Here is a 16,000-nt window from a genome sequence, read left to right on the forward strand (position 1 = left end):
TATCACAACTTGCATGTTGTAAATTTGGTGACAACACTGTTAAAAAGTCACATGGGGCAAGAATTACAAACAATCTTGTGATCACAACGATCAGAAACTCAAATTAGCTAAACTAATTTGGAGGAGAGCTTAAAGTCAAATGATAGAAGAATTATTCAAACTGTAAACACATTTTAAATCACATTTTGCAGGTGTCCTGGTGCAACTTTGACTAGCCACAGTTGTGAACGAACACAAAGTTTTCTTGTGTAGTGAGGGATAACTAATATTTCGGATGCACTCACTTTGGGTTTACCTGAAAAGAAAAGTGGCTCCAATAGTCGGGCTAAAATGATGATCTGATTACAACCTGTTTGATCATATGAATGTTTGTGTTTCTGGATGTCACCGTGTTCCCAGATCTCAACATTTTTGTGTTCACTTGACCCAAGTTGTAATAAACCAAATGTATCCTTTAAGAGTAAGTATGCAGCATCGCAGGTTATGTTCTGCACATCAAGTTTGTAGATAAATAGTTAATAAATGAAAAGTTCTCCTAAGCGATGTATAGTAATATGAACGTGTGTGTGTGTGTGTGAGAGAGAGAGAGAGTGTGTATAGCAAGCAGCCCCTCTCTCTGGTTGAAGTACTCTACACTGCCGGGCTTCCTGCCAAAGGATTGCTCAGCATTTAATGAGAAAGAATGAGGGAGAGAGAGGGAAAGAGAGAGAGAGAGGGAAAGAGAGAGAGAGAGAGGAGAAGGAGAGGTGGGGAGTCATTATGGGGAGGAGGGACAAATACTGTTTGAGAGAGTGAGGGGTTGAAAAAGAGAGTGGTGGACCTGTAGCACTGTAGAAAGTGAGACACACTGAGAGCCTCACAGCCAATCTGAACACACACATACAGAGACACACAGACCAGCAGGTAGCCCTGAAACTTAGTGGACACACTCAGTCGGCCTCATTCATTCTCACTCTCTAACAAACTCGGTCAGCAGCAGCAGCAGCATGTCCCGGTGGAGGCTCCCCCAGGCCGTGTGTGTACTGTCGGCCTGCGTGTTACTGGTTCTCGCCTATGAGGATGATATTGAGGTCAACTACGCTGACACAAGTTACTACAATGAAATCCCAGATGGAGATACAACAGAACGTAAGTGTTTAACGGTGTGTGCATGTACTGGATAAAGATTCTCAGATGGACGAGGCTGAAATTTAATTCAATTCTGGAGCGTGAAATTGATTCCCTGTATTTGATTTGCGGATTAATGTATGAGGTTGTGTGAGAGGTGATGATCAGTCTCTGTTAATACTCACTACAGAAGCAACATTGGACATGCTTCTTAGACTAAAAATGATGCCCTAGGAATCAAATAAACTGTACAAGCAGAGCTTTAAAAGTGACAGAAAGTGCCGAAAAGTCAATATGATTTAAGAAGTACAACAATAAAAAATGTTAAAATTGGATGATGGAGAGAAGACAAACTGAGAGATGGGGGTTCAGTTATACTATTGCCACTTCACATGTTGCAGAAAAAGAGAAAAAAAAAGCCAGCTGGAGTTGCTTAAAATGCAGCTTATAGAAAGATAAAACAAGCATCACAGCACATAGGGTACACAGTCTGTAGGCAGGGACAGAGTTTGCGTATGAGACAAGCAGCATCAAAGAATATGCTGAGCCAAGAAACTAGAGGGCTTTTTCAGCAGCCGACCGGGACGGACACATATTACAGCATGAATGACTGGCCACCAAATTGCAGAAACACTATAATTTTGAAACTCTTCTCTCAGCTGTTTTGGAAAGCATCCCTGTTTGTGAGAGAAAAGAATGTGTTACATGTGCGTACATGAAAGGGAAAACGTGAGTGTGTGTGCATGTGCAATGCATTTTGTATTTGTTTGTTGTTTTAAACCTGGCAGGAGGTATAATTGCAGCAAGAGCAGTTAACAGGCAGGAAACTTTGCTCTGGGCACGGGCTGCAATGTGATTACACCTGATTGAAGGGGAAAATGAAAGTGGCTTGGACAAATGACTGAGAATAGTAATATACGAGCGCATGAATTAAGACACTAAAGAAAAAAAATCGCTACTGCCTGCCAAATCAAGAAAAGGTGGAAGCAAGAAACACAATATTTCATAATGGGCTTTCTGGACTGGTAAGAAAAAGTCACGTGTGTTAAAGATAGTTTGTATGCAGGTGTGAGAGGAAGGAAAGGCCTGTAGGAAGACACAGATCATTGCGTTTGACCTGCTCATGCCTCTGAATCTGTGGTTGGAATTTAAATTAATGAGGGCAATGTGAGAGAGGTCACGACACAGTTCATTTTAAAATGAATGACAGGCTAAAACATGTAGCTAAGTAAACCCATATTGATGGCAAAAGGAGGGTACAGGTTTTAATTCTACTTCATTTGTTGAATGTACATTTAAATATACAGTAGATTTATTCCTGCAATAGTGTCTTAAAGAGTTAAGTCACACAATTACATGTGATTCATCCATGAAAGAACGGCTGATTTTTTGGTAATCTCTCTAAGAAAATTGAGCAGTAATCAATTATAAACAGGGCATAAATGGTAGGATTGATTACATAAGCCTTCAAACTCAGGAGGTCAAAAGTACCAAAAGGCTCAGAGCTAATGTCTAAGGTCATTTTACACTCTACTTACCCCCAGATCCATCAAAATCCACTATAAACCTCTGACAGACCTGCACAGAGTGCATGAACCTTCTGTCCAATTTACTTTGAACCTTGGGGACGGGCAGCCAAAATAAATCCCGCACTCTTGTGATAGTGCCCCTCTAGAATATGTCTGCAGGTTTTAAACAGTTTGAGTTTGAGTGGCTCAAATGTTAATCAGAACAACATGTGACACATATTCTTAGTCGCCTGGCTTTGCTTTACGTCTCTCAGTCTACTCTCAGCTGCCCTTTCCTTTCCTTGTCAGCGTAATAAGAAACTTTCCTTTTCCTTCCTTCTTCCTCCTCTTTCAAGCAGGGAGCCAGATGATGTTGACGGAAAAGCAAAGTGGTTTATGAGTCAATTGTCCTGTCTTTCCTCTTATCCCTCCCCTGAAAACCTCACTTCCTGTTTGGTCACCACTTGAGCTTCTCATTTTACCTCTTCTTCAACTATCAATTTCCACTATCTTTGTGATTAAATAGGGCTAAATTATACAACAGTGGTTTGCCCTTCCAGCAGACTTTTCCCTTTTCCATCTTTCTTCTTACAATGATGGTCCCAAAGTTGCTGTCAAAACTAGAGAAATCATAGTATGTTCAGCTCGGCACATCTGATAAAATTTAAATATATCTCCCGCTAGCTCTCTCTGAAGCAACACCTGCCATAGTATCTGGTAAATAACTCACAATAACTCCACAATGACGTCACTTCTCCATTGCTGTCATTTTTTAAGAGCACAATATGAACATGATGACAGAGTGCTTGAGGGATTTAAATCCTGGAATTTTTAAGTAGAAATGTTACCTATCCCCATCCACAGGGGGGCATGGGAGAGGGAAGATGAAGAATCATCATGTTTTAAAGGTATTTTTCAGCATCAAATCAATTCAGTGATAGTTGTCTATACAGTCATGGGTATATTTGACATTAAAATGTTAGGGGAGTGCAGTTGTCTAAGCTGTGTCTGAGGGGGGCCCAGTGTCAGAATACTGCTCTTTGTTAGACGAAATCCTCCTCTACATTCTGCAGAAACCCCAATTACTTAATCGTCTGTTGGCAATCCTAACTTTATGTTTTAATCATCCATCCATCTATCTATCCAGCCACACCGAGTCCAGCCCCCTGCAGTTCTCCGGACCTGACCAAATGGGACAAAATGTTCTCCATGTTGGAGAACAGTCAGATGAGGGAGAACATGCTGCTTCAGTATGCAGATGACATCATCAAGGTTGAGATGGGGTCACTGCGCGGAGAAATGCTCAGGTTGGTTGAACATAAGGACCAGGGCTTTGTGTAGTTACGGTCATAAAAATTACACGACATTGACAGTATTCTGAACGCAACTAGTCAGCTGACACTTTGGAAACGCAAGATAGACACAGGTGTGAACTGCGATCTGTATTGACTGTTCGCCTGTAATATGATGACCCAAAGACACATATTAAAACCAAGTGTAAACAGGTTCTACAAGTACTGCTATGCTTGAGCCATGCAGGTACTTAGTATTAGGGCCGTGGCTAATGATTTTTTCATTATTAAATAATGTATCGATTTTCTTCTTAAACAATCACTCATAAATACAAATACATTCACGTTACCATTATAGAGATCTCCATAACAAATTACGACTTAAAACCAGTTCCTTTAAATATCAATGGTTTCACAAGTGAATTGGGAATAAAGATTGGTTTCAGGCCAAATTCTAGTGCAATATGGCTGGTGAGGACTGAAGCTCTTCAGTTGGAATGGTTTAAATCTTTTACATTTGTCCTTTTGGTCAGGTTTGTAGCCCAGTACGGTGGTTCCTGTGGGGTTGCAGTGGAGACAGCAGGAAGGAGGATGGCCCTGCAGCTGGAGGCTCGCCTCAGAGAAACTCTGGAGCGCCTGAGAGCCAAAGATCAGACTTCTGCCGCTGCTGGGAATTCTGTCGGGAATTCAAATCACCTGGAGGCGATGCTGCAGCAGCTCCTCTCTGCAGCACGAACACAAGCTTCCCGATTCACCAAGCTGGAGAACAGCTGCTTCAGCAGTCCAGGATCTGGGATGGGGTTGAATGCAAAGACAGAATCCCAGCTTTCAGGCAGCGGAGGGGCAGGGCTCCGGGAGCAAGAGGTCACATCACAAGTGGTGGCTTTAGATGGAGTGCTGGTTGCGCTTCAACAGACAAGGGTGGAACTGGGGGAGGTGCTGAGGTCATCGAGGCAAAGATACCTACCCGCAGGTGAGATATCCATTATCCCATCTGCAGTATATTTGTCTGTCTTTACCTGTTGTTTCCTGTTTTCTTTGTATTTGTCTTCAGTTTCACCACCAAAACAACCACTGACACATTCAGGTCAAGCTTCAAGTAAAAGAATGAGACCCCCCTCCCTGTTGGGCCTTGCTTTTGAACATCCAACAACATGTAGCTTGTATTTGTCCCAAATACCTTTTCCACTTATACTGAATGTCTCCAGGCGTGTTGTCATCCTCAAGTAGCAACCTATCCTTTTCCTTCACTTATTAACATCAGTCTGAGTCCATACAGTCAAGTCAAACACAGACAAGAGGGTTTAGTGGACAGGTACGGGGTCAGTCGTACAATGCTCACTTACTGCTTCTTATTTCTGCTTGTTTAACATTTATTATATACACATTTTTTGAGTCATCACACAAGAAAAAATACTCTGGGTCAAACTTGCAGCTCAGGCAGAGTGGGTCTTCATCCGTCAATCTAAACTCTGCCAAGAGCTATTTCCACTGACAGATATCTTAAGAGACTTTTAGATGTTTAAAGATAACAATACTGTAGGAGCCAATACAGGCATGAAAAGATAAGGATAATACAGAACTCCTGTTGGGCTGACAGTGAACACAAATTATTCCCAGATTCAAGACACCACAGCATATGGTTTCCATTAACAGTGCTACTACTGGGGTTTACTGTCCATCCTTGAATTAAACTCTGCTTAAAAACATGTAACTTAGAGATTAAATGAGTAAGTGTGAGTACATAAACTTGGACTGACTTTAGTCTCACAAAGTCAGTGATATGACTTACATTTCCTTGAATTAATGAAATAACACCTGTAAAAACAGGATGTGCTATATTACTCATCCAACGCATGCTCACACACACACATACACACACACTTTTACAGTCCCGAAATATAAATCTGGCCTACATACAGAGCAGAGGGAGGTGTAATCGTTAGCCGGTCGCCACAAAAAACCACACCAAAGCACCCTGGGAAAGCAGAACCAGATGGAAGCCATCATGAATATACACACACACACACACACACACACACACACACTCAGCATGTTCAAAATGTTTTTTTCGCCATCATTTTTTGAGTGGCAGAAACCTGAGACAAACGTAACATCAATAATTGGGATCTAGAGAGAGAAATGGAGATGAAAAATGATAAAGAGAAAACTCAAAGGACAGTGGTGAAAAACACAAAAGAAAAGAAGCCGATTGGGCTGAAAAGCAAGACCTCTCTACATCATGAATTCAGTGTGTGTAGCATTTGTGCACACACACAAAGACACACGTACTCAATACTTCAATACCTCCAACAGAGCTCCTCAACACAACATACATTTACACACATGTGATGGAGAATAAATTGCCCAGAAAAGCCTTGCTCAAAAGGATTCAAATAAATACCTCCATGCAGTTTCTCTCTGTTTTTTTTTATGGCCCAAAAGTTCGTTTATGGGATAGGAAGAATCTTCCCATGATTTATGACCTCATAAACCATATGCACTGCATATGAAATGACCCTTCTTATTTATTGACATTGAACATTATCGTGTGTTCTTCCTTTTTAGGTTGCGAGATGGCGCTGCTCTTCCCTATGCGTTCCCGTCGAATCTACACCTCTGTCATTCCAGGCGTCCCTCTCTCCGTTTCCTCCTTCACTGTCTGCATGTGGGTGAAGCCGACCGCTGTCTCCAACAAAACCGTGCTGTTCTCCTATGGCACCCGCCGCAACCCATATGAGATCCAGCTGCTGCTCGGTCACACCTCTGCGCTCTTCACCATCGGAGGAGAGGCTCACCTGGTGGAGGCACGGGGTGTGGTGAATCCAGGAGGCACATCAGAGTGGATCCACTTGTGCGGGGCTTGGTCATCTGAGCAGGGGCTGGCGTCCCTGTGGGCAGGTGGGAAAAAGGTGGCGTCCACACCCGGAGTGGCAGAGGGACACGTCTTACCCGATGGAGGCTCACTCCAGCTGGGGCAAGAGAGGAACGGCTGCTGCCCTCAGTCTCCAAGCAGCAACATGGCAGGGTTTGAGGAAGGGTTCGATCCTAAGATGGCGTTTGCAGGGAAGATGACTGGAGTGAACATGTGGGACAGGGTGCTGTCAGAGGAGGAGATTTCCCAGCTGGCTTTGCAGGAAGGTCAGGGCTGTGAGAAGAGGGGGAACATGGTGGCTTGGGGAGTAACGGAGATGGTGCCACATGGTGGTGCTCAGTTCATCAACTAATAGATTCGCACTCATCGTGGTGGAAATTCACATCATCACCATTATTGTGAATATCAGCAGTATTGTGAAAAGCTTCCATGTCGAAACTGAAGAGAGCAACTTACAACTGCTTTTATCATCTTTGTTCCCAGTAGTTAAATGTTTTAATTATTACATTATTATCATGACTGTTTTTTCCTTCATCTCCATCGTTACTATCATGAACCCAAATGCTGCAATGAACTTTAAATGAGAGAAAGCCAATACTGTGAGAAAATTTATGTTTGTAACATAACCTGTTAAACTGAGGCCATAAAACACACGCACACACGCACACAGAGACAGATGTACATTCAGCATAGAAAACTTGTACTGCAGCCGGAAAAGTGCTGCATTTACCAAAGACTCAATTAGACTGCAAGAACAACAAAGTGTCTATTGTTAAAGTGAACGAGTTCTGAGCCAGTAAACAGAGTAATCAGCCGACAGCCGCAGAGGAGAGGAAAACAAAAGGTCACAGACAATTACATGAGATTATCTTGTAACTGTAGTGATGCAGTTTTGAGAGCAATGATGTATTTTCTCTCTTTCGAACTAGATTTCTGCAGAAATGGCAAGTGCAGTTAAACAATTATCAATGCAAACAGCTTTTAAACAATAACATTATAAAATACTTTTTACACTACTACATTTGCTGTATTTCAGGTACAATTATTAGAAGTTGGAGATTGACTGTTATCTTTTCCAATTGCAATTAATAGCAAAGATAACATACTAACATGTTTGTAATGTGTTGTAATGGAGAGCACAACTTCTGATGTACAAAATATCTGTGTGACTGAAAACTGCTGTACTTGCTTTCATCTCAAGCATGGACAACCAGCAACTCAAGAGCTTCAAAACTTAACAGTTTTAGCAATATGTTATTTCATTTGCATATTTTTCCTGAATTTGTGAAAGCTTTTCAAGCATTTTAAGAACTTGCATTTTCAAATAGTACTCATCAAAATGTTTACATTCATATGAGTTTCATAATTTGAGTTATGCTTTGTTAGTTTTTTTGTTGTCATTTAATTTTAGGGTAATATATGTGTCTTCTTTTTTGATACGTAAAGCTGTTATATTTGCAGTGTGAGATTTACATTTTTTTTCTTTGATAAAAGAAACTGAGGACAATGTTTACACAATCTAATCTTCTCTGAACTAAGTTGCCTTGTATTATACTGTAAATTGCTTTTGTTGCTCTTTTGAAAAGGTGAAACTGAATGTATATTGTACATAAATCTATTTTGCATAACATGACTGGATGAATGGTGAGTGAGGTATGAATAAACATTTCAAGTCTTAGTATATTCCCTGCATGTCAGTGTTATTTTTTATGTCATTTCGAAATCTTATAAAGACCATATTGGACAATGAAGTCTGCATATGGCTTACAGGTTCACTCTAACAGATTAAATTGGAGGAGCTACCATAAGGCACTTCAATGTTAGTTGAAGAAAGAGTCATACTGCAAAAATATAACTGCACCTATATATTGCTTAAATGTTCGACACTGACAATGCATCTGCCATTGTATCAAAAATATATGAAGGTTAACATTTAAATGAATCCTTCCATTTATAAAGCTCACAGCAAGAATACAATGAGTTTAATTAATGACACATACAATAACATTATCTGTTCATTTAAAGCTTGCAAAGCTAAGGATTTTTATCTGTAAAGCATCTTCTAACAAAAGAGTAAAGTCAAAATGCATTACATGAGGTATAGAAATGCATTCGATCAACACAATCAGCTCTTGATCGGATGCTGGGTGGCCCACCAACCATTTTCTAAACCTTACAAGAGTTTCAATTTTCTGATGATAAGTGCTGTCTGCAGGCTCATCCAAACCTTTTATGTTGTCATGTTCCTCTTTTAGATGCAGTTTATGGATTCATTACCTTCTGCCCTCCATCTGAAATTTGCAGGTCATAATAGACACCATAATTGCAAAGCTATTGATTCACTCATACTTTGAAAGTAATTACAGTGCAAGAGTGCATAAAAAGCACAAAATTGGGCTTTTCTTTAAAAAAAAAAAAAAAAGAACTAAGGCGGGATCCCCTAAATTGCCAAACAGAGGTGCTGCTGCGACTGGCTCACGACCTCTGGGGAAGTGTTCTCTGAAAGTGGTCCCCAAGCAAAGCAAGTTGAGTATCGCTGATGTAGAGGGAAATATAATAGCTTTTCTCCATGAGATTCCCCCTGTCACATTACCACCTAGTATTGAGAAAGAATTCTTTGTTGTATTTTGTGCTTTTGTATTTTTATGTGTGTGGGGGGTATAAGTTCAGTATATTAGTATATAGTATCTGTAACAGGAGAAATCCATACTCTCAAAAGCACATGTGCAATGTTTGAATCCCACAGATATACAGAACATACACTATAAATTCAAAACAGATGCCCAAGTGATCCTGTCATAAAACATATTATCTCCTTCAATTTAAAATAATCTGAAAAAAAAACACTGAAAATCCATCTGCAACTGCAGACAAATAAAATGTTTTTGTGCTGCTCACATATGCTTACAGTTTACTGTGGCACATCTCTGTTACGTGCCCATTAGTGAGATGAAACAGCTACAACTTCTGCACAGTCTCCAACTGTTTCTGTAACTGTGACCTGTTACGCAATGGAAACATCGCCTGAGACGCCGACTACCATCCAGCACAGACTTTCCTCACTCCACCTTCCTTTAACCTTACAAGCCAGAGTACAGTAAGTACACATGTTTCGCAGCAGGGGAGCGAGAAAAGACATAAAACTTTGACAGATGACACATTCCAAGCTTTAGTGTTACCTTAAGATCAGGTTTTACTTGAAGAAAGAAGGAACTCTTTTTCTCTAAACTCCTGATGGGGCCAAAGCAATGCCATATGTTTCTATATGTATGTTTGTCTGTGTCTGTGTGTGTGTGTGTGTGTGTGTGTGTGTGTGTGTGTGTTTGTGAAGCATCTGATAATGAGTGAGTTCTGTTGTAGTTTAGTGTAGCAGGCTATAAAACCTGTATCCTGCCGCTGGCTTCCTGTAACTAGTAAACACGCGTCACATCCCCATAAAACTTGCTATACACTGAACTGACAGATATATGACAACAATGTAAAAAATATATCCAACACACAGCCTCGTAAAGAACCCAAAGAAACTGATAAAAGTGGTGAAAATCTGCATGTGGTGAACTCAGGCTTCGATAACGACCTTACAGTATAAACACAAGCACATGCACAGGCTATCCATCCTGCTAGCTCGTGTAACCAACTCATCACATCCCCATCATCAACATCATCGAACCCCATTACATCAGCTCACTTCCTGAACAGAGGGGCTGCTGGGAAAAAAGACAGGTCATCTGTTATTGCTTCTACAAACTACGTGTGTGTGTGTGTGTGTGTGCACAGCTTGGCATGTGTTTGTATTCTTGTGTTTATGTTGTGTTGTGTTTATGTTGGGGTTTCAGAGGGGAGGAGAGAAGTAGAGGCTTGTTAAAGAGGCAACGTGAGGTAGAAATGTTCAGGATATAGTGGATGTGTCTCAGCAGCGGGTTGCAGTAGGGGGTAAAAATTTGAAACTGCCTCGGCTGCATTAAAAACTGCCCGAGGAAACATAAATCTGAACTCACTTTAATAAAGCCCCCGAGCAAGCCTCGTTCACTTTCATCCTCTCTCCATTCGTGTGTGTGTGTGTGTGTGTGTGTGTGTGTGTGTGTGTGTGTGTGTGTGTGTGTGCGTGTGTAGAGGGGGGGGTTATATTCCAGCCCTATTAAGACCCACCATCAGTTCATGACCTGTTCAGCTGGATCACAGCCACTGGAAGCTCAAGTGTGTATTTGCATTTAACTTTCTATCTCTCCCATCTTTTCCTCCTCTTTAACCCCTTGCGTCTGTTCTTTTTTTAAAATTTCTGTTTCTCTCTAAGTTCACAAACAAGGTCAGGCTCCCCTGAGCTGCTGCCAATCAGGAATTTGATATGTGTTTAAAGGCATGAGACGATATGAGAATTTGTCACTGTTATCCTGACCAAAAAAAATTGCTATTCACGACACTATCCCAATAATCAGGAAAATATGCTAAAAACTCTTAAAATCTCACCTAAACATACTGGAATCTCTTTACTTTACATTTTGTCAAAGGTGCTGTATGCAGTGCTGAAAAATGACAGCTAACTGTGGGGTCTCATTCTCAGGTCATCAGATACCGGCGCTTTGGGTTTGTTATGGGGCCAAACCATCAACCCAAAGTGCTGGTATTTGACAACCTGAGAATGAGACTCAACAATAAACTATCTTTCCCTAGAGTTACATGCAGCATCTTTAAGAAACAAATATTTCTACACATCTTTTTTTAAGTAGATATTCTTTTTAGTGGAAAACAAACAATCTTAAAAAGCCAGGCTTTTCAACTGTCTGAAATGGCATCATATATTTCAATATGAAATATTCCAAAGAGATCATTTGCATGAGGTTGGTGCATGCAGTCACTTTTACTGTTGGTTGTCCAGCAGCTTCTGTGGGTGCTGCTGGACATAATATTCATGATTACTCCAAATAATGGAAATTCACCACCATCAACTTATTGTGAGTATTTTTTATCGCAACCTACGATAAATAATATTAGTAAATCATAAATCATCCCATTCCTAAAATGTATGTGGACTAATCACCGTGGCACTGCTTTATTTGTGTCTCTTTTTTATCCAAAGAACTGAGTTTGGCATAACGAACATCAGACTACAGCAAAACTATATCAAACATCTGTTTACAAACTGACACAACTTGTGCTTTGTGATCCAATTCTCATTTATACAGCTGTTCACACACTGTACCATAAAGAAAAAGTTGCCTTATCAGTCTCAAATAGCTCCTCAAATCAGAAAAAAACACCTGATTTCTGTTTTCCCATTAGCAGAGACCACTTGTTATTTCTACTTCCACCCACAGTTTTATGAACCAAAGGTGTAAAGTGTCCTCTAAGTATCTGACGCTCTGAGCCCAAACGCTGGCTAAAATTCACTTGTAAAACAAGCCAAACAACAGAGTGCTAAGCTGTTTCATGTGCTGATCTGCTGGCAGAAAATATGCTCGGTGGAGGCATCACTGTGGTCGGTGCTTAGCACCACATGATAGCATCTGTGTGTGTGTGTGTGTGTGTGTGTGTGTGTGTGTGTGTGTGTGTGTGTCTGAAATAATCCATATGACTCATATGAGACAAACACACCTGCACATGTAAATGCACACAGAGCCACACAAAATCATGTTCACATAAAGTGAACTGAATTATTTATAGAGTTAACTGTTTTCTATTAACTGAACCTCTGCATGGCAGCCCCTTGTATAAAGTGGAGTCTGTATGTGTGTGTACGCAGGCCTGAGGGGTAAACAGATCTCCATCAGGTACTGCTAACTGCAACTCTTTAGACACCTTTACCACACTAATGAGCCTGAAAAGCATCTGTTGTTTTGAAAAAAGAGGTTAAAAGGGCAGGAAAAAGCTCTCAGGGAGTAACAGCTTTCTTTAACCACCAGACCAGAGGTCAGCCGGCTCCCCTCTCAGACCTTAAAGACGTATTTCACTGCTGGAAAGGTGGTCTTTACATAAAACATTTGCTTTGGCTCAAAATATAGAAAAACTACAACTACCAGAATGCATTGCGCCAATAAAAACTCCTGCTTGAGGGTGAAGTAATGCGAGCTTTGCTGTTTTTCCACAGGGAGCAATATGGCAGCCGGCTGGTAACAAAGTCTCAAATTACAGTTAAACTGCAAGCTAAAATATTGCTGAAAACGTTTAAGGTGAGAAATAGACATGCAGTGACTAAATTTTGGTCCATATTTGATCAGAGATCTGGGATGCTGTTAAAATAGAGGGAAGTACACATACTACCTGCAGTGTTATGATAAAAAGCTTGATGAAAATCACAAATGTGCCCCTTTAAGTGCTATAAGGGGAAGCTGAAGAAAAGAGAGAGAGGACGATTTCACCTTACACTCCTGAAGGCTTTTCAGAGCACATTAGTTCTGCTTTTAGAGGATACATGCACTTCCTCACACACTGTAGCTAGAGTCATATTATTTGGTCATTGGGAAAACACATTAGTTTTTCCTCAGCTGCTTGGAATTTAATTCCGTGTGGGGCTGAATACACAAATGATCTGTTAGCTGTGTGTATTGCAAAAAAAACATGAGATAAGCAGAAACGTTGCATCAGCTCATAAATAAAATAATGCATGTGGAGAAAATGGAACAAAAATATTTACAGTAGTGTGACAAATAAATACAAGAAATTAACCTGTTTTTTATGTTTTGATCAAAAAGAAAAGTATGGAAAATAGAAGCAAAAAAATTAGGAAAAAAACAAGAGAAGCAGTTGTCCTTTCCTCCCCACAACAACTACTTCTTACGTATAAATTTCCATGCGGCATCAAAGGGCCATCAGGGAGAAGATGATTTGCAACAGCTGTTATTTACCATCATTCTTGTCCTCAATGAGCTGGCAATCATTATAAAAGCATTCAGCTCATGACAGGGTAGACTGCGGTTTGCTACTATGACTGGAGGTTATAACAGCAATTCATTTTTCCACTCTAGTAAACCAGCTGATCTCATTGTTGTAGGTCTGCTCACAGCCCTCACAGTAAGAGCATACAAGGACTTCTACAGGCCAAACCCACATGTTAACCAAAAACTAAATAAATATGATTACACCTATGACGGCATTGTTAGAAAATCTTTATAGTGTTCATTCTTGTGCACAGGTTTCCTGCAATGCTCAATCTGTCACTCTCTCTCTCTCTGCAAAAGGCACGCGCCCACACACATTTCCCTAAGTGTGTTAGAAGATCTGTATCTATCTGGGGCAGCAAAAATTGAAAGAGGAGAGGAACTGTATTTCATAGCATTGGATCTGAAAGTATTTTATGGCAGCATGATGATATATATGTATATTAATATATGTTCATGCAGATGCATCTGTGTGCATGTTTGTTAATGTGTGCATGGAGCATCCTTTTTCTTGTCAGAACATGTGCACGTGTTTCCTACCTCCCAGCACACTGAGTGTTATGGCCTCCGTGTGTTCAGCCAGCAGATCAGCCTTAGCGATAGCAGCCAGGGAGAGATAACTGGACATGTTCCTGCTTAGCTCCCTGTTTCCTCTCTGCAGGAACCGCACTGCTACTGGGACAGCCAGCACCATGACCGAGGGACAGCTGTAATTCTGAGGGGACAAAACAGGACAGCAGGTTGATAAAACAGCAACTGTCCTACAATCAGGGAAATGAGGAAATCATAGGCGGTCTTGTTTCAGATTTTCATAAAGCTTTTAATATAAACATTTACTATTTTTTATTTTTCTCTTTGCTAGAGACTCAGCTCTCTCTAGTAGGGTATTGCATAGTGACAATAGAGAAAAAAAAGCACTGTCCTGAAAGTGTTGGCCTTTATTTCTTATTTTTCATAATGGCCCAGATGCACAGGTACCTGATCTTTGGAAGCACTGAAAGTATGATTTTAAAAGAATATTTCACAGTCACAATGATCATTTGTATATCACTTACTTACCCTGTGTTAAGTTGAATTAGAAAAGTTTTATTTTTGTTGTTTTTTTTGCATGTCTCCATGGTAAACTGACATGGAGAAAATTCTTGTGTAAAGTAAAAGAGAAGTACTTTCCAAACACATGCATTTTTCCTAAAACCCCAGGATTTAAACCACTTTCACACATGGGAGGATAATTGAACAGGCCTACCAGGCACAGACCCTGGGGCCCAAAGCATCATCTGCAAAATTGGCACTCAAATTAACATGTACTAACCAGGAAGAGACTAAAAATCACTGCAAAACAATTGCAAAGAGACAAAAAATAACTACAAAAACAGGAAAAACAAACCCAAAGAGACATAAAAGGACTACAACGATACACAACAACCTAAAGACAAAATAAAGACAGAAAATGACTACAATGAGACACAAAATGACCACAAATAGATACAAAACGACCCAAAAATATACAAAATGACCACAAAAGGACACAAAAGGAGACAAAAACGACCAGGAATAGACACAGAATGACTACAAAGAAACGAACATGACCAAAAAAAAGACACAAAATGACCACAAAGAGGCACAAAATGACTACAAAGGGATAAAAATAACCAAAAAGGACGCAAAATCACCACAAAAGGAGTACAGAGATAGAAAAGAAAAAAAATGACCAATAAACGGACACAAAAAATGACTACAAAGAGACAAAAAGGTTAAAAAAAAGACACAAAATGACCACAAAAGGACAACAAAGAGACAAAATGGACCAAAAAAAAGTGCCTTGACAAAGTCGGTGTGTACATGTGCATATCTGTGCACAGGGTCCCATTGTCACATAATCTGCCCATGCTTCCACATAAAGTGCACATTCATGACACTGTTTATGCCCAAGTGTTTGAAATAGTAATGTGTTAGCTAAAATGTATATGTTTGGGAAGTGCTGAGCATATGCCTGCATGGATAAATGAGACTTAGATTGTATTGTATGAGTTGTGGTTGTGTTTTTTGTGTTGTGTGTTGTTTTGATGTGGTTTTCCTATTGGTTAATATGTTTCCCCTTTTACTTTAATTCATTTGTGAGAAACACAAATTTTTCTTCCCAAATTCACTAACACAAGGTGAGTAACTGCTTAGCAAATGGTAATTTGGGTGGGGAAGTATTCCTTTAACAGTCAATACACCAGAGAGTGAACTGAAAATTATCCTCACATCTGTGAGCCATGCACCAAATACATTTTTGGTCGCCTCAGGCAAAAAGCAGCTACTTTCCTCAAGCAGTACAATGAGTGCCAGAAAGTTTAA

The 16,000-nt window shown here is 40.2% G+C and overlaps 2 protein-coding genes across 2 annotated transcripts in view; one reads left to right on the top strand and one right to left on the bottom strand.

Moving 5' to 3' along the window:
* veph1 (ventricular zone expressed PH domain-containing 1) overlaps positions 1-16,000 on the bottom strand; it is a 76,965-nt gene that overhangs the window by 55,902 nt on the left and 5,063 nt on the right. Inside the window, exon 3 of the mRNA XM_042487367.1 lies at positions 14,198-14,372. Within this exon, the coding sequence (XP_042343301.1) occupies positions 14,198-14,372 (175 nt within the window). The remainder of the gene's footprint in view (positions 1-14,197; positions 14,373-16,000) is intronic.
* Positions 808-8,474, top strand: ptx3a (pentraxin 3, long a). The gene is made up of 4 exons (XM_042487368.1): positions 808-1,128; positions 3,763-3,922; positions 4,441-4,880; positions 6,476-8,474. The coding sequence occupies exons 1-4, from the start codon at positions 987-989 to the stop codon at positions 7,132-7,134; spliced, it is 1,401 nt and encodes a 466-aa protein (XP_042343302.1). The 5' UTR covers positions 808-986; the 3' UTR covers positions 7,135-8,474.

Source organism: Plectropomus leopardus, chromosome 5 (assembly GCF_008729295.1).
Source record: "Plectropomus leopardus isolate mb chromosome 5, YSFRI_Pleo_2.0, whole genome shotgun sequence".
Classification (NCBI taxonomy): Eukaryota; Metazoa; Chordata; class Actinopteri; order Perciformes; family Serranidae; genus Plectropomus; species Plectropomus leopardus.

Excerpts from the sequence above, each read along its gene's own strand:
- ptx3a (XM_042487368.1), top strand. The coding sequence starts at position 987 with ATGTCCCGGTGGAGGCTCCCCCAGGCCGTGTGTGTACTGTCGGCCTGC. Across the intron at positions 1,129-3,762 it reads AGATGGAGATACAACAGAAC|CCACACCGAGTCCAGCCCCC; the intron begins GTAAGTGTTTAA and ends CTATCTATCCAG. Across the intron at positions 4,881-6,475 it reads GCAAAGATACCTACCCGCAG|GTTGCGAGATGGCGCTGCTC; the intron begins GTGAGATATCCA and ends CTTCCTTTTTAG.